General features: G+C 27.3%; 4 protein-coding genes across 4 annotated transcripts in view; all 4 read right to left on the bottom strand.

Moving 5' to 3' along the window:
- Positions 1 to 468: 468 nt before the first annotated feature.
- LOC112602990 lies at positions 469 to 3616 on the bottom strand. The gene is made up of 12 exons (XM_025351381.1): positions 3500 to 3616; positions 3332 to 3418; positions 3100 to 3277; positions 2913 to 3034; positions 2661 to 2832; positions 1497 to 1708; positions 1341 to 1439; positions 1187 to 1287; positions 1059 to 1113; positions 900 to 995; positions 686 to 843; positions 469 to 619 (listed from the first exon to the last, which is right to left on the bottom strand). The coding sequence occupies exons 1-12, from the start codon at positions 3614 to 3616 to the stop codon at positions 469 to 471; spliced, it is 1548 nt and encodes a 515-aa protein (XP_025207166.1).
- Positions 3617 to 4500: 884 nt separating this feature from the next.
- Positions 4501 to 5421, bottom strand: LOC112602984 (zinc finger BED domain-containing protein 1-like). The gene has a single exon (XM_025351376.1). It carries the CDS (start codon positions 5341 to 5343, stop codon positions 4501 to 4503), a length of 843 nt encoding a protein of 280 aa, XP_025207161.1. The 5' UTR covers positions 5344 to 5421.
- A 4756-nt stretch (positions 5422 to 10177) lies between these two features.
- On the bottom strand, positions 10178 to 15176 carry LOC112602943 (nose resistant to fluoxetine protein 6-like). Its single transcript, XM_025351315.1, has 11 exons — positions 14947 to 15176; positions 14657 to 14856; positions 14322 to 14592; positions 13986 to 14209; positions 13759 to 13898; positions 13048 to 13216; positions 12778 to 12971; positions 11772 to 11898; positions 11463 to 11652; positions 11086 to 11228; positions 10178 to 10724 (listed from the first exon to the last, which is right to left on the bottom strand). Exons 1-11 carry the CDS (start codon positions 15125 to 15127, stop codon positions 10593 to 10595), a joined length of 1971 nt encoding a protein of 656 aa, XP_025207100.1. The 5' UTR covers positions 15128 to 15176; the 3' UTR covers positions 10178 to 10592.
- A 90-nt stretch (positions 15177 to 15266) lies between these two features.
- Positions 15267 to 18275, bottom strand: part of LOC112602944 (endochitinase) — a 4574-nt gene continuing 1565 nt past the window's right edge. Inside the window, exons 5-9 of the mRNA XM_025351316.1 lie at positions 17512 to 17645; positions 17142 to 17418; positions 16817 to 17028; positions 16560 to 16748; positions 15267 to 15459 (exon numbers count right to left, since the gene is read on the bottom strand). Of these exons, the coding sequence (XP_025207101.1) occupies positions 15334 to 15459; positions 16560 to 16748; positions 16817 to 17028; positions 17142 to 17418; positions 17512 to 17645 (938 nt within the window). The 3' untranslated portion in view covers positions 15267 to 15333. The remainder of the gene's footprint in view (positions 15460 to 16559; positions 16749 to 16816; positions 17029 to 17141; positions 17419 to 17511; positions 17646 to 18275) is intronic.

Genomic DNA, 18275 nt, shown 5'->3' with positions numbered 1-18275 from the left:
ATAAATGACAACTATTAACTGATAACATTTTATTTGATAACTAATAAAAACATATGTGATGACCGATAATGCAGCTCACGTATGTGATATGCGCGTGCGCAAAAAGATGTATCTATCGGATACGCAGTGGATCCGAAAGTCTGGGTGGAGGGTCTTTGGTAGGCGGTATGGGAGATGGGTGTGCATGGCTCGTGTGTAATTGCGACGGTGGATAAATAAATTATTGATAACAATGATAACTGATATGGTGTTTGGCGGCGGCGGTGGTTTCTGAACTGTATTAATTTTTTTGAAGGATTTCTAAACTTTTGGACACTTGTGTTAAAAAACTTGGGTCATACATTAGAAATTTAAAATAAATGTTTGTGAATGAGCACTGAGGTATTATATTTACTGTTTGGGTATACTTATATTCTTCTGTTTCTTTTATTTAATCAAGTGGATTTTCTATTTTCGGTTCTTCAAATTTTATTTCTGGGAATTTTGTGAGATCTTCGTTATTTGCTGTTTCATATTGTTTAATGATTGAGTAAACATATGTACATTTTCTTTATTCAACATTATGAGGGTATCCAATCTATCTTTAAAAGCAGCACGTTCTTCTTCAACCAATTCTAGTCTGAATGTTATAAAATAGTATTCATTATGATTTTTATTATTATTAATGTAACCTATATAGTATTACTTATTCTGTAATTCTATTAATTTTTCATTAGGATTTAATTCATGTTTGAAATTATATGAAATATTATTTGATCTTTGCTTAAATAATGTAGATGAACTCAAACATCTCATCTTTAATTTAAATTTTTCTAATTTTTGCTTTTCCGTTAAGTATTTATTCTGTTAAATAAATTATACTGTTAATTTAATAAAATATTTAATTCTGATATATTTACTTTAAAATCAACAGCATCCAGAACATATTCACAAATTTTATTATGAGCTATGGTTAATAGATCCACAAGTTGTTGGTTTTCAAATTCATTCAATTTCTATTTAATAAAACTATATTAAAACCTGGCAATGATATTATTCATCTGATATTGGTTATTTACCTTAAAAAAAATTTCTTTAGGATCCGTAAAATCTATTGAACACATATTATGAACTCTGTAAAGTTTTAATTTAATGTTTAGTGCTTAATGAATTATCATATAATATATATCTATACTACTATTATTACTTAGTTGAGTCATTATTCTTTAGTGTTTTGGATTCTAAATGAGATATTCTTCTTTCTTTATCATCCAAATCAAATGCTTGCCGTTCAATAATTTTTGTTGCCTGTAATTATTTTTATTGTTTAAATCATTTTAACTATCTATATTTAAACATACTTTATCATATTTTGATTGTAATAATGTAATTGATTCTTCGAGTTTTATTATAGAGTCTTTAGTTTTAAGCCGTTGTATATTGTTATTACTTAACTCGGCCTATAAACACATAGAATTATTGGAAATTAATATGTACGAGTCTTATGTTAACAATACCTTTAATTGATCAATAAGTTGGTTATCTGATTCAGATTTTGATAATAGTTTTTGAATTTGTATTCTTAAAACAGTGATTTCTACATCCAATCCTTTACTACGACTTTTCCAAATGTCCACCGATTTAGTCAATTCGCTAACCTTTGATTGAGCATCCTTTAATACTTGATCACTAGTTGCTTTACGTGCTTTTTCCAATTTTCTGGTATTAACTAAAGACATTTTATGGTTAGAATAGATTTATAAAAGGTATTCTTCATTGTTAAAAATTTTTATTTGAATTTTTTATTTATTCATTCAAGGACACTTATAAAAGATTTATTCTGGTATCACTTACCTAATAGGTACTTAAAAAATGTAGGTATTATATAGTGAATCTTGCAAGACAGTTAAATAATTCTTAAAAAAACAACTACATTTTTAAAAATTAACTATATTTTTAAATAAATAAAATAAAATAGTAGGAGATTCTTTTATCAAACACTGATTATTTCTAAATCTATTAACGTTTTCGAAAAAAAATTTTTTCATACTTTCTAGTTAAAATAAAATGGACATATTTAAAAATATATATAGTTTTTTAAGCTTTTTACTTTTTTAAATGACAACATACATTCTTAATACCTTATTCTAAAGCTAAAAATTTTCAGATTATTTCGATACATAAAAATTAAAATTCGGACGAGTAGTTTATGAGTTAAAGTATTTAAAGTTTCGGTAAGCGAAGTATAGTAGAACAATATTTTGCGGAGTATTTTCTCATATCACACTGTCTCACTAACCTCGTATGTATGTTATTATTCAAAAAAATTAAAAAAACTTAAAAATATTGTTTTATTTTAACTGGAAATTATATTAAAAAGAAAATATTTTCAAAAACAATAGATTTAAAATAATGAGTGTTTGATATAAGAATCGACTAATATACATCAAAAAAGGATGTTCTTATAATTTAACTTTTTATTAAGTAAACTTATGTTTATTAAATATTCTTATAATTTAAAAAAAAAAAGTACTATAGTAGAAAATTTCTATAAATCAAACATTTCAAGATTCAAAAGCTGAACAGAATATCTAATTAAACTAAAATATCAATATTATAATCCAGTAACATTTCTCATATAGAATATTTTTAAAATATATATGTCAAGACTATAAAAATACCAGTTAAATGATGCAGTTCTTTGGTTTTTGAATCATTTTGTTTCGCTTGCAGCTCGTTCACTTTCTGTTGCAATATTAATATTTTTTGCGCACGCCCTATATAATTTGAAGATCCCGTGCCCATTAAAACTTTTTGCATCACAACTGGATCTCCAATTTCATTAGATAAAGCCTATATCATGAATGATCAATACTGTTTTAAATACTTAAAAACCTTTTAAAAACTTTAATTCCCATTATAAAAATCCTTACATTTTGAGTTATTTTTAAATCATTTTTCAACTGCATTATTTGGTTTCGGTAATTGCAAATCTTTTTATTCAATACATTAAACTTATCAGTCGAGTGTTTAATTTCTAAAAAATCTTTGTTTCCTAAAATATCAATTAAAAATATTAATAAATATTAGTTTAATATTTTATTCACTGACAGTATATACTTGTATAATCATTACATGCTGACGATTTAATTATTTGTAATTCTGACATAAGTTCGTTTACCCTCTCTGTTAACTGTGATATTTTTTTATTTGTAAAATCTGGTGTATTACAATCGTTTTTTATAACATTTTTTTTTTCAATTATTGACAACAAACGGTCGTTTTCATCTTCTAAACCCTATTTAAATATTTATATAAAAAAAATAAATATGTTTTAACTACTTTGCCTTACTTTTATTTTATGTAAAAGATGCTTATTTGTATTTTGAATACTTGTCATGTCTATAAGCTCAGAACATGATGGAATGATCATCTCATTCTAGATAGGTAATAAACAATTAATATTTTAACTTTTAACATTATAAATATATTGTCCTTTTTTTATTATTATAAAACTCACCTCTCTATCTTGAGTTTTGTTATAAATTGTATTAACATTCAATTCATCATTTTCATCCATTGATTTATTAACATTGTCTACAATAGACTGAGTAAAATACTTTTTAATAGCATCCATATCCATAAATTAAAAAATACTATAACATATACACCTAATCCGTAAGTGTATTTAATGTGATAATCAAAGATTAATATTTAAATATAATAAACATTGTAGTTCTTAGGTGACAACTGTAAAGAAAATATACTATAGTGCGGCCAGCAAAATAAAATAAAATAAAATATAATAATAAAAAAAAAAAATAAAATAAAATAAAATATACTATATAAGACTATTACCCGTATGGCATTTTTGAATACAGTATATAATATGTAAAAATATAATAATTTATAATTATTTAAATTACAATAATAACATTATTAATACTAAACAAATAAAACAATTATTGGACGTCAACGAAAAATGCTTCCTTGTGGAAGCCCCTGGGTATTCTAAATAGTGCTTGAAAGAACTAGAGTTAGTGGGATTATTTAAATACACGTGTACACGAAGTACGTGTAATTAACATACACGTGTATTAAAAAAAATTAATTTTTGTTACAAATTTCAGTAAGTTTATACAATTATATTTGTGTTTGAGTTCGTACAATTGATAGCTGGAAAAATGAAATCAAAAATAGCATAGGTATAGGAGTAAACAATGTATTAGTATTGTTTAATAGAAAAGTATTAACTTTACTGGTATGAATTACATGAAAGTAGAATGAGATTACTTTATTAAATAATAAACAGAACAATAAGAATCAATGTAAATAATATAGCATAACAATAACTTATGTAAATAAATCATAAATAAATAATATCATTTTAAACTAAACATATAATCAAAAAACCAAATAAGTAGGTAAATGTTTAAATAAATAATTAGTTAGGTATATCACAAATCAAAAACAATTATTAATCATATTATGAATAATTTTCAAATAATAATTAAATATTTATCATATTTTATTCAATAAATATTTATTCTGGTGTAAAAAAACAAGCATATTTACGTTTTCAGGTGATAAAGATGCTCTTTTACGAGTAACGATGTTACCGGCCGTCGAAAAACATCTTTCTGAACTTACCGATGTTGCAGGAATTGTTAAATATTTTTTTGCAAGGTCGCCAATTACAGGATATTTAGAAAATCTAGTTTTCCACCATTCTTTGGGGTCCAATGTGAACCTTAATTGTGGTTCTGCTATATAATTTTCAAACTGTTTCGTCAAATCATCATCATCATTAAATTCAGTCCCATAAATATATTCCAAAGCATTACTATGGCATTTTTGCTGGTCTCCTAAATTATTCAATGTCTTATCATTCAAATTTATCGTGTCGCTCATACTTAAAATTTCTTTTACTCTCGATCGAATTTCCTCACGCGTGGATAACGCCTCATGCTCCAAATCTTTGTACCTAGGATCAAGGAAGGATGCAATTTGTTCAGGCAGTATTTGTTCTGTTGGACTCAAGTCGAGAAAGAATCGGCGTTCAAGTTCTAACACTATTGTTTTTTTTAAACTCTGAATGACAGTATCTTCATCATCACTATGTAATAAATGTTTTTCTATAATTTTTTTTATTATTGGTCTAATCATCGAAATCGGAGAGTGCTTTTCAGTACATAAAACAGTTGTGGTCATATGGATTGGCTTAAGAACCTTAATAAGTGAATCGATCAATGTCCATTCAGTTTCTTTTATTTCTAATTTTTCAGCTAATGATCGATTTGTAATATTTTTATCTGTTAAAACATTAAAAATAGCACATCTATTTAAGTATAAACGTTCTAACATCAAATATACTGAGTTCCACCGCGTCTTACAGCTTTGAAGTAATGTAGTTTTTGACAAGCCAATTTGTTCTTGTCTTTTTTCCAGAGATTGTACTGCTAACGTTGAATGCTTAAAGTGTCCAACAACTTTATTACACTGTTTGATTATGTCACTTATACTTTCGATTTTTAGAGCATGATTTACAGCTAATTGTAAGGTATGAGCTGCGCATTTAATATTAAAAATTTGTTTTTCGTTTGTTGATGAAATTAATGGAATGGAATTGACAATATTTTTTGCATTGTCAGTAACCACGGCTAACACTTTTTCTGAAATATTCCATTCAAAGTAATACAAACCAAAAGTAATTGCAATTAACATATTAAAAATATAATGATTATATAATATAAAATATTATAGAATATTCGGTAAGGTATACTAATCCACTACCGTAGTCTCTTAACCGGAAGCGAATACGAGACCGATAGAAAGCACATCATCCGTGATGTCACCCGACAAAAATATAGGTAACAAATGTTGGTGTTCTCTGAAAAAAAAAAAATCAATATTCAAATCAAATCTCAGTCGTTTTAAAAATTCCATAGTTCGTTATAGAGTTTTAAATAATCACAATTATTATACAAAATATTTATAATAACTTAAGTACCTAATAAAAACAAAATAATAAAGTTAGTCAACTTTATTCGGGGTTTCCCATCAATATTACATTACGTCCATTAATATTGTATAATTATTACTTATTAGTAATGAATTTAGAGCGCGGATTTATATGCTTTAAAAACCAACTAAATATCTCTATGCGCTAAAAAATCTTAAACATGCATAAATGTATGCACTAAAATGTTAAGATATGCACGAAAAAAATAATATGCACAAAAAAAATTATTTTTTGAACAATAGTGAAATAATGTTAGTGTTAAATCATGGCCGTAATTGATATGTTTTTCTCGATAAGATTAATTTAAATATTTTATTTCCCCGACTATTGATTTATGGTCATATTTGGAAAAACCGTTTTAACCTATTAATTTATTATATTAATCGAAACTATATAAATATAATATTTTTTTCTTATACTATAACTGACTGCATGCAATAGTATATATTTAAAAAATATAAATAATATGCAATTAAAATTGTAAAATAAGCCTTTAAAATATAAAAATGTCGAAATATGCAAAAATATGCACTAAATAAGTTTCATTTTTAAATCATTATGTCATGAAACCAATTTTGTGCTCACTTATTTATGATTTTGGTGATTTTTTTCTACTAAAAAAAAATCGTGTTATGGGCTACGAGATATACTAATAATATAAATATAATATTCATGAGCTACGAGATATGCTAATATGTAATATATGTGTAATATTGCTATAGGTATTAGCAATAGTGATCTAAATATATATGTGATCTAATAATTATAATGTATACGAATATTAGATTCATATTTTGTAAAAACATTGTAATAAATAAAAATAGTAGTTCTTAGGTGAGGTCGTTTTGCGTTTACAAGAATTGCCAGTAAGACGATAACATCCTGGAGATTGTTGTTTCAAATGTGAAAACAATTCCAAGAATTAATCTAAATTGGAAGGTTGACGATTACAACAACAAGAGATTTTCTTGTATATAAGGGAGTCCGAAGACCAACAAGGGCAGATGTACCAGAGCTACGAAGAACAGAGCAACTTCACGACACTCAACCACTTCTTATATCAGTTACATGTATTTTATTTATACAGATTAAACATTATTGTAATTAAAAGTTGTACAATTCATTTTAATAACACCTTGGATCTGGATCTGATATTGGCACGCAACAATGTCATGAAACCAATTTTGTGCTCACTTATTTATGATTTTGGTGATTTTTTTCTACTAAAAAAAAATCGTCGGGGGGAGGGGCTGTTCAATTTTTACATATCGGTAGTTTACCTAAAAAAAAAAGAAGATCATCAGATAAAAAAAGCTCAGCCCAATAATATTTTATTTTTCATTTTTCTAGTGTAGTGCTCCCTCTACAATTTGGCGCCCGGGGACAATTGTCTCCCTCCACCCCCAGCTAAATACGTCCCTGCACTTAGCATATCATATGATCAATTAGAATAAATATGCAAATGCATAAAAATCCGCGCTTTACTAATTATAAATTTGATAAGAAATATTGCACAAAAAAATATTTGTTATTGTATTGGCGGTTGACACGAATGACATCTGAATAGACTTTGACTACTGAACTTAATTAATTTTTATTTCTCCAATAATATGTTATATCATTGAATATAAATACCAGTGTCCAGTATACATTTTTGTTTTATGTTTCAAATATTCTAAATTTAAGTGTAACACTTTGTAAAGTTATAGGTATTTCTGTTTTTTAAATATATTCAAAGCCTCAAAAGGATCGTCTTTAATATAATGTAATTATTTAAAATTGCACTACTTCAGCGTGATCAATATTTTGAATTGTTAATACGATAACTTCTTACAAAAAAAAATCTTATGGTATAGGTGACCTGGCTAATATAACACAAGAAATATAAACGATATTTTTGGAATTATCTTTCAATCACATTTCCTACTAAAATGTATACTTGTTACAAAATCTAAAAGACGTAATAATAAAACGATTAACGGTCACCTTAAATGTATATCTATTATCTTTTCATTATTTTTCATCTGATACACATTTTCGTGTTAAGGCAGGACATTTTTAAACTATTTAAGTTTGTTTTTTTAATAGGGGATCCAAAATTTAAGCAGGCAATTTTATTACTTATCATTAAATACATCTTTTTTATAACACAAAGTTTGAATTAGGAGATATCTATACTGATGAATTAAATTTTGAAACATATAGATTAGGTTACATTTCATATTTTAGGATTATTTTTGATCTTAAGTAATTTTTTGTTACACTGTAATATTTTTTAAATTATAATTTTTTAGTTCATTTTTCAGGATTTATTGTGTATTTTTGACAACGAAGATTTTATTATGCAATGAATTGATTGCCCTACATTCTACTTATAAATTATAATTAGGTTAGGTATATCGCATATGTAGAGAATGTTCATTTATGCGTTTAAAAATAATAAAATTCGTACTTAAATGATATAAACAAAAATCAATCATTTACTTAAAAATATAAATTCAATTTCACGGCGACAACAATAAATTATCGTATTTTACTTTTTACTATACGAAAATGAAATGTTGCTTTAACAGGTTTTTGCGTAATTATATTAGCTTCAACATTTTTTTTTTTTTTTAAGGTCATGTGTTTAAACTTAAACATGTTTTCAATAGAAATTACAAATCAAATTAAGCTTATTTATACTTTATTGTTTGAGTTATTTTCTTAACCTCGAGCTTTATTGACTGAATGCCAACACTAGTTAACTTTTTATAAACGCACACAATAGTTTGCAAATTTGCACGGAAAATCAGTGCGAGTTGGTAATAAGTATAGTTAGTATTATAATTAGTGAGTAATGAGTGAAAATATCTGTTTAATTAGTAATTATACACTGTGGTATGGATATTTTAGATACAGTTATCTACTATTCTCATTCTAGTAGCATTATTATAGCATGCTGACTTTAAGTTTATACAATTATGCGTATACTTGCATGATACACGGCACTAAAAATAATAGCCTTGATGAATGTCTGAAGTGAATGTACATAATATAATATTATATGTTCACTTGGAATGAGCGATGAGCATTCATAACAATAATCGTCTAATACTAGTAAATAGTAATATTATTTGTTTCGTGTTTTTCTGTAGGTACTACTATAATAATAGTATCAACATATTACTACACCAAAGTTTCGCAATAGCATGGAAAAACTATATAGCTAAACGAATTCAGCTGTTATCAATAGATTCAATTATCATTTATCAATTAATACCTACGATTACAATTATAGTGTATTGGTATCTATAACTGCTTAAATTATTACAAAATTAAAACGTTAAAAACATTATATCATTTATATCTAGTTTGAATTTGGATTATAACCCTATAAAATATTTAAGACTTATGCAGTTAGAAACTCAAAAGATGCAGTAAAATTTTTTTCTAACAGTTTTATCAATGAATATTCAATATAAAAAAAAAAATAAAATAGCATTCATAGTAATAACGATTTTAACAAATCAAGGATAATACCTCAGTCTGTGCGTGTCTACACTTAAATTCTCCATCAATACAGCAGTACATGGAAGCTTTAATATAATAAATTGACAGGCATAAGAACTAATTGTCGTTCTGATAAATGTCATTTAAAAGGAAATGTGCAAAAAAAACACCCCTAAAAATATACAGGAATCTTTACAAAAGTAAAAATAAATCTAAATATGTCTCAAAAAGCAAAATTACCCCATTATGCAGTGTAAAACTACAGAATTGGCTTTGATGTAACACGAAATAAATTCATTTTTATAGCTGATTAATGGGCAGTTATTTTATTTATTCCTCACTGTGAAATGACATCAGTGTAAATAAATCTACAGGGTTTTTTTTAAATTTTTATTTTACTTTTTTTGATTAAACACGTGTACATTTTAATAAAAAATTGTATACATTTTAATTACAAATTTTATATATTTTTGTCTTGCATTTTAATGGCCCCCTTAAACTTCTAAAATAGTTAATATGATCAAAATAACATTAATAACGCTCTAAAAATATTGATTGGAGACCTTATAGGATCTACATTTAAATTATCGGCGTATGCTTTTTTTCCTGTTTTGTACAAGCCAGTATTTTTGTATTACGGTAGAATGAATTATTCGAGAATTTTTGTTTCAGAGACAGAGACGATTAAACCAATGGATATAAACTATAATCTTTGAAATAAAACGTTGAAAAGAAATTAGAAAAACTTATCACACTTATTGTTATAATATTAAAAGTATTATAATTTTTTGATAAAAGAATTTAAACACGAGAGATCTTTTCGACATAGGTAAATAGGTACTTAAAATAGATTTAATATTAATAGATTTTGAGAAAACATGATGTTCGTTGTGTTTTTTTAAATCATAAAAACAATTACTATATTATAATATCACTTAGATAAATAAATATTTACGTATTACGTATGTTACATTATCACTGTATATAATAGATATTTTATCTGATGAGTTTTCTCGCAAAAAAAAAAACACGGTAAGAGTAATAATAAACATTTAACAATTTAATATTAAAAATTTTAATTTAACTAAAACTGAATAGTTTATAATGATTTAATTTTGTCGTTTGCTCCACTTTCCGTCACATATTTGCCAATTTTTTGAAATGGGATATCGACAATTAACGTAAGAAAAACTGACAAACCAGCAATCAGTATCATTTGACCTACATCGAACTGAAAAAAAAATGAGTTTAAAATAAATAATAATATACATAATAAATACATCTGCCATATTTACACATATGTGTACACTTATAAAAAAAACTTCTAACAATTCAAACATAGTGTGGTGTAATGATAGCGGGGATTTAGAACATTCAGTGTTCTGCAACTAATTTTTAAGTTAAAATAAAATAAAATTATTTTTAGGATACTTAAATTTCCTTTTTTAAATTATTAAATTTATTCGACTATTACTATACAATATAGAAATGCCCACTGTCATTACTGCGTAAAAGACTCTAATATAATATTATGATAAACCAATAAAACAATATATTATTATTTTATTAAATTTTATTTATTTATTTATTACCATCGAAGCTGTAGTGTGTAAGGATGGACCTCTGGTTGATCCAACGAAATAGAAGAACACAGGGTACTGTACCAAGTAAACGGCATAAGATATTTTTGAAAGCATCGTAAATGGCCTACAACACAATAGTCTTCCAAACCAACCTATAAATATGATATAATTTACATTAAATAAATGTATATTGATTTTTATATAATATTTTGAACGTAATAATATTAATAAACATAATATTCATAATAACGTTGCAAGTGTCTATAATGTATTTTTTCAAAGTTATACGCTAAGTCTACTTGCGAGCACCCTCATGCTATTTAGTGGAGAAAGTCTCAGTGTGGGGACAGAAAACGTTTCAACTAGTCGCTAATATCGTTACATACCTCCGTGACCATTGTCGGTGGCAATGATGCACCACAGTACGAAAACAGACCAAAGGATGGGTGCGAATGCATTAAAAATCGCTAGGTGAATATTGTTGTACACATAATTCATGTTAGACAGCTGATAAGGACCAAACACCGCCAACAGTCCACAAGCAGTCGCTACGAGCCATGTATTTTTCACTTGTGCCTGTAATTACAATGGAATACCAGGTTATTGTATAATATGAGAAAGACGTACATACGCCCTACAGCATAGGTAAGACCTATGTCCTATATATCCTATATAGTAGATATACCTATACTTACACTGGAAATATTTAAACGACCGCGTTGCTGCATCCAATAGCCAACCAAAAAGCCCATTAGATAAACAGTTGCTCGGTGTGTCGGTAAAGTGTACGTCAAATCAAAAGTGCGATTTAACTGTGAAATGCTATTGGATAGAAAAAAAAACATTTTAGTACTTTTGAAAAAGTATTAATATTGTTTTAAGTAACAGTTTTGTGTTTACACAGTTACATAGAAATGGTAATACTTATAAAAACAGGTATATTGAATATATTTTTAAGTTACTGAACGATTAAAGAAATCGAACCTAATACTAAGGGATAAAAAACGTTTGGCTAACATTTCTCTATTTATCGTACATTCATTAAATTACATTTTATAGTTAATTTTGTTAAATTAGGTGAACATAACCAATTAGTATAGTAAGGTTACACCTTGGGGTTTTAATATCTAAATGTTTGGACCACAGTAAACCGATATGATTTAATGCACTAATAATATTTACATATAGTTTAAAAAAATTAACTTAAAAATAATTATTAACATACTTAATAGTTATCATCATTAAAAATAATCGCAATTCATGATTATTATAAGTAAGCAAGACACCGATCTATGTATAAATATATAAATATGATAGAAATATTGTTTGTGAGACCATTGTGCAGCTTTTTATCTGGTAGATAAAATTATGATATAAAAGTAAATACTGTAAAACAGACATAATAATATGACAGAGCAAAGTAAATACCTATTTATATTTTTTCAATCCAGTGGTCATTTGTGTACTTAATTTGTATAAAATTATATCCATTATTACAAAATATACAAAAAATACTCTTAAAATACCAATAAAAGTTTTTTTTTAAATTATTTGATGTAAAAGTTTATTTTTCTTTAATTTACGTAAAAAACAACGTTCTAGTTTTATATTAAGAACAATCTCCCTAGAGGGGAAATTAAAATATTTATAAGGCCATTACTGGTGCAGAAAAGTCAGTCATAGTACAATTTAGACGCATACTTTGATCCAAAATAAACAACCGTGGCCAAGTTATTATTTTTGACAGCTTGATAACGTAGTATTGTTGATGCAGACATGATTGCTGCGATAACGAATAATGCAACAACTTTACTTTTTCTTAATAAATACATTAATGGGATAGCCATAATGAACAATTGAAAGTCTATAGCAAGTTGATGAGTGTGCGTTAAACACTGAAAATAAAAACTATATTAATTTTGACAGAATATTAACGTTATAAAATTGTATAGATAGTAATAATATGTTTACCATATTTTTAAAACCAAATAAGTTTTGAATATAGAGTAAATTTCTCCACCAGTTCTCGTAACAAAGGTCAGAGTGTCGTGTGATGACCATATTCCACATAGGCCCATAATTCATTTGGGGTAAGTACTTGGCACAAATAAGCATTACAGTTACTAGAGTTGCAGTCAATCTAAAACATAATATTTTTACTATAAACTAAATTATAATAAAATAATGAAAACTAAATAAATTTTTATTGCACATCCTACATTAAGATTTGTACCTGCATTTTGTTAACAAAATTATGTATTCAATTTGTTCTAAGTCTAAAAATAATATCTAAGACTATTCTAAGTATTACATAAATAGATAAAATTGACAATTATGAATTAATGGTACTATTATAGAAGTCGTTAATTTTGTATTTAATTATTTTTCGGAAGGTTAATTAAGTAATTAAAACCTCTACTTAGATCTCTGTTATAAACAAAAATACATTGCTTCAACATTATAAATCTAATTAATATCTCGAAAAAATACATTTTTTTGATAAAATAATTGTAATGATGTATTTCTGATGAATAAGAAATAATTAAAGGAAAGTAAAAAAAAAAATGTATTTGAGCGGACAAAAACCTATTTTTTACATACTATTCCTTAAATGATTTCTATCGCCGATTTTCTATTTATTAGTAATATAAAAAATAAGATTAAAACACATTATAAACCAACCGTATATAACGTGAAATAACACTTTTGACCGGTGAAAATTTACTTAATGTATATGCTGCCAATAAACCACTAATGACCAAGAAAGAATCCGTGTATAAATAAGCAACTCTTCCTGTGACGAGCCACGGTTTTGACATATTCTATGATATATAAAAATAAAACAATGATACTAAATAAAAATCTGTCAAGTATAGAAATGTTATCCCTGAAATATTTTATAAACTTACTTCGGACATTTCGGTCTTGTTTAAGTATGGCAAAAACATTTTAGCCATAACCATATGACACAATAGCAAGGCAACCATGTTAAGAGCTCGAATGCCTTGTATACTCTTAAATCCGTCTCTAGTAGGGGAAATAAACAAGGATTTAAAGTTCGTCCTGATTGCAAAGGACTCCCTTATTACACGCGATATTCGAAGCATAAGGGGTGCAGTTCGTTCCACGTCAGCTTTTATATTTTATATAAAATACAAAAAAGAATATTATAAAATGATTACACACAAAACAAATTAACGAACCTATCTGGTTAAAAAAATAATTGAAAACAATATTGTACATACGATCGAGTTCGTCGGGGGTGCATATTGCTCCTTGTCCAAACATTAACATACTTAAAACGAAAATTGCCACCCAAAACCGTATCCAATCAAAATCTGTTGATTTTTTTGGTATGCGTTTCACTTGACACATGTCATTTTCAATGAGAACTTCGACGTGTTGGAACTTTAGAGCAGTCGATTCCGCAGCAGAGGCCACGTCACTCGGACCACAAGACGACGGCACGCAAACTCCCCAGTATACTGTAGAAAACTTTGGTAAACGATGGCCAGGCTGAAAGAAAAACAAATTATATAAATCAAAATTAAGGTGGATTCGAAATGCGTCGAAAACTTACGTCGGTCAGATTATTTTTTACTTGATGGTAAGCATTGATGTAGTTGCTGAAAACGGGATGTTTTAATTGGATCGCGACCAAACAGTATTGTCCCGACATTCCATTATTGTCGACGACGTTTATACACTCGTCGAAATCGCCATATTGGTTCAAATTGCCTCTTAATATTCCTGATGGTATTTTGGCTGATGAATCTATCACTGAAATTTTGCGGCAATTAATAAACGATTGACTCATTAAATCCTAATTACAAGAGGTTTATAATAATACGTGTAGAAATAGAAACCAACTTTCTAATGCCCATTTGTCTAAATTTTTCACTCCATCCAACATGTTTTTCACGTCTACGCTACATTGACCGTGTTCGCTGTTCTTGAGCTCTTCGTAAAATCCAAAAGGAATTGATTCGAGGCCCCCAGCCCATGCTGCAGAGGCCAGCGAAAAAATAACAAGCGATATTAATTCCTTCATCGTCAAACGCTACCATTCAACTGAGACGTGTACACGCTGAACGGAGTTAGTATTATATATTAGACGGGAAGTTTAGAGGTGACAAAAGTAAAACACATGTTTCTGCGGACAATGTAACTTCCTTTTAATGTAAATTTACTATTGTTACATTTTTCTTAACATATAATTTTCTTGTATATCTATATCCGAATGCTATATTTTATAAATTAAACTTTTATGCAATTTGACTGGTTAGTTTGGGAAGGCCAATCACATACCAATTCCTCTTGATTCCAAACAGTGCCGGGTTGACAAATGAAAGTCATCAATTTCCCATGATCGCACATGAAATACTAATAACAAATATACAAGCATTTTTTAATGTATTAATTTTAAATAATAATAAATTTTTTTATATATTTTAGTATAATATACCTTAAAAATTTACAATATATTTGATAATAATTGATTTTAAAATAAATAATTTTTTTCTGTAAGTTTCAAAACTTAAAATATAGTATTAACTATTAAATCAATTTTCTAATAATAAAAAAAGGATCTGATTTGAGCAAATTAATAAAAAAAACAATATTTAACAGTCAACGAAACGTCGAAATAAAGAATGATTTTGTATAAAAAAATATTATGAAAAAAACATTGATATTTGTTGGCAATACCTCTCATCACTATTTTCAGATTTCCTTTTAGGTACAAACCTTTTTTTATGATTTATAAATTTTTATACAAAAATTATTAAAAAAAAAAAAATTAATTAACTTGCTACTGCTATTTTGTGATTAAATATTCACATTAAAGTTTTTAACCCACAGCATTAGCAAGTTATTTGTAGTAAATCATGTATGTACATAGTAAAAATAAATGTACGTATATTACTCATTATTGAACCAACTGTTCTAATTTTACAACAAAATAAAATAATTTACCTACTTATTATTATGAACATTAGGCATCTACTGATTCTATCATCATGACAACGGGTATATGTGATTTAAAATTAAGTTTAGTCATTCTAGTAATTGAATTATTAAACAAAATAATTAGGTAGGTTTTATAATGATATAGTTATAGTTTTTGAATTAATTAATAAACACCTTTACCGAATAAAAAGGATTACAAGTACCTATTTTTATTATACAATATTATCGATTATTCTTTTAATTATAGCAGTAGTTAATTATAATTTTATTATAAAGACACATATTGCATTGAGTAGATACTATGTATTAGTACATAGAATATTATATATACATAATTTATTAATAACTCCTAATATGAAATTATACGTTGTAAATAAAATAATATTTAAGCTCTATTAAAAAGATTTATGTTTGTTTTGGATTTGAATAACACAGTATGCAATAACTATGAATTTTAATTATTATAAATCTATAGCCAAATAAAATGGATGCATTATATTTAGTCAGTAACTTACTTTATGACAGTAACTGCTAGGCAAATATTCTCCTTCTTTGCATCCTATTGTTTTTTGACCATGTGTTTTTATAACTTTATTTGGTTCTTTAATTGATATAGTTGTAGCCGTTGTAGGTTCAGTAGGTGCTTGTGTGGTACTGTCTTTTTTATTTTGAGTAGTTATCTCTGGTGGTACCAACCACTCAGGCTAATAGAATAACAATTACGATATTTAAAACATAAATAATAATAATACAATTATTCTAAATTTCATACCGTAGGAGTAGTAGTTATCTGAATATCTGGAGGGGTGTATGTTTCCATAGAGTCTCGTAAAATTCGAATGAGAGGATTTTTGGGACCACAAATATTATTGAAATCGTCCATATCTACAGCCCAAGTCATTGCTCCACCGTATCCTTTGTTTTTTATATGTTCCATCTTAAATGACAAACTTGTGGCATTTTCATAGCCAATCCACTGTGTACCTATTTATTTTTTTATCGTGTATATAATGTATATGTAATACAACTTACAATTATATTTTTAAATATATCCAAAATAATTCTTTAAGAATTTGATAATTAAACAATAATAATACCTTTGTAAGTATACGGACACAGGCCAATTGGATCCCACATTTGAGTCCAACTATTGTCGTCTTGTAAATATTTACATATCTCATAGTAAGCCAAAAATCCGACAGCCTGTGTGTAATTTCCAGCTTCACCACCTCCTGCTTCTTTGTTAATGTATGTGCCAATATTGTAATTTTTATTACTAGGGCTTAATGTAAATGTTCGGCCATAGAACGGTACACCCATAACTAATTTATTTGGTGGACAACCAAGATCCACCCACAATTGCATTCCATCGGCCTATAAGTTATAAAATGCACAACACTAAAACTTTTTACTTAGGTATAGACGTATAGTATGGTATTAATTTAAAATTGAACTTTTGTTACACACAACATTAAGTTTTTCATAAGCGTACTGATCAGAAGGTCTTCTAAACAATGGACTATGAACATCCGCAAACCCAGCCCAATTTCCTCGTAAATCGTAAGCCATTACGTGTACAGCATCGGTTAAACGACATAAACCTGGAACGTAATAACCTTCCATTAATCGGAATTTCGCTAATGGCACTGCCATAGTTAATTCCCATGAAGCATTTTGATTTTCAAATTCAGCTCTTAGTTCTTGTACAAAATAATAAAAATTATTGCGATCTGAATAAGCTCCGTCTCGGTCAATTGCACCAGGATATTCCCAGTCCAGGTCTAAGCCATTAAATTTGTATTTCCAAAGAAATTCTATTACACTTTTGATAAATGTTGCTCTTTTCTCCGAAGAAGACACTAATGTAGAATACTTCTTGCCCCCCTCTCCCCAACCACCAAGAGCTACCATAAACTTAACGTCTGGGTTCGTTACTTGAAGATCCGTGAAATTTTTGAAACCATTTCTATTTATGTCGATTTCGGGCTCGAGAACACTTATACTCCAAGTTGAATTGTCGACTCCGACAAAAGAATAAATAACATGGGTGCAATCTTTGACCGGTATATCGTCTACGGTATATTTTCCAAGGCCTGGTCGATAAATAGCCCAATTGCTGAAGTAGCAAACGACTTTCGCACTATCTAGAATAGACGCCGAGTTCAAAATTATCAATGTCAAAAAAGAAAATGTCCCGTGCAGCACCATAGTAATTATTATATCTATAGTAG

This window comes from Melanaphis sacchari, unplaced genomic scaffold (assembly GCF_002803265.2).
Source record: "Melanaphis sacchari strain LSU unplaced genomic scaffold, SCAv2.0 Contig92_pilon_pilon, whole genome shotgun sequence".
Taxonomy (NCBI): Eukaryota; Metazoa; Arthropoda; class Insecta; order Hemiptera; family Aphididae; genus Melanaphis; species Melanaphis sacchari.
This window is presented reverse-complemented; position numbering and strand designations above follow the sequence as displayed.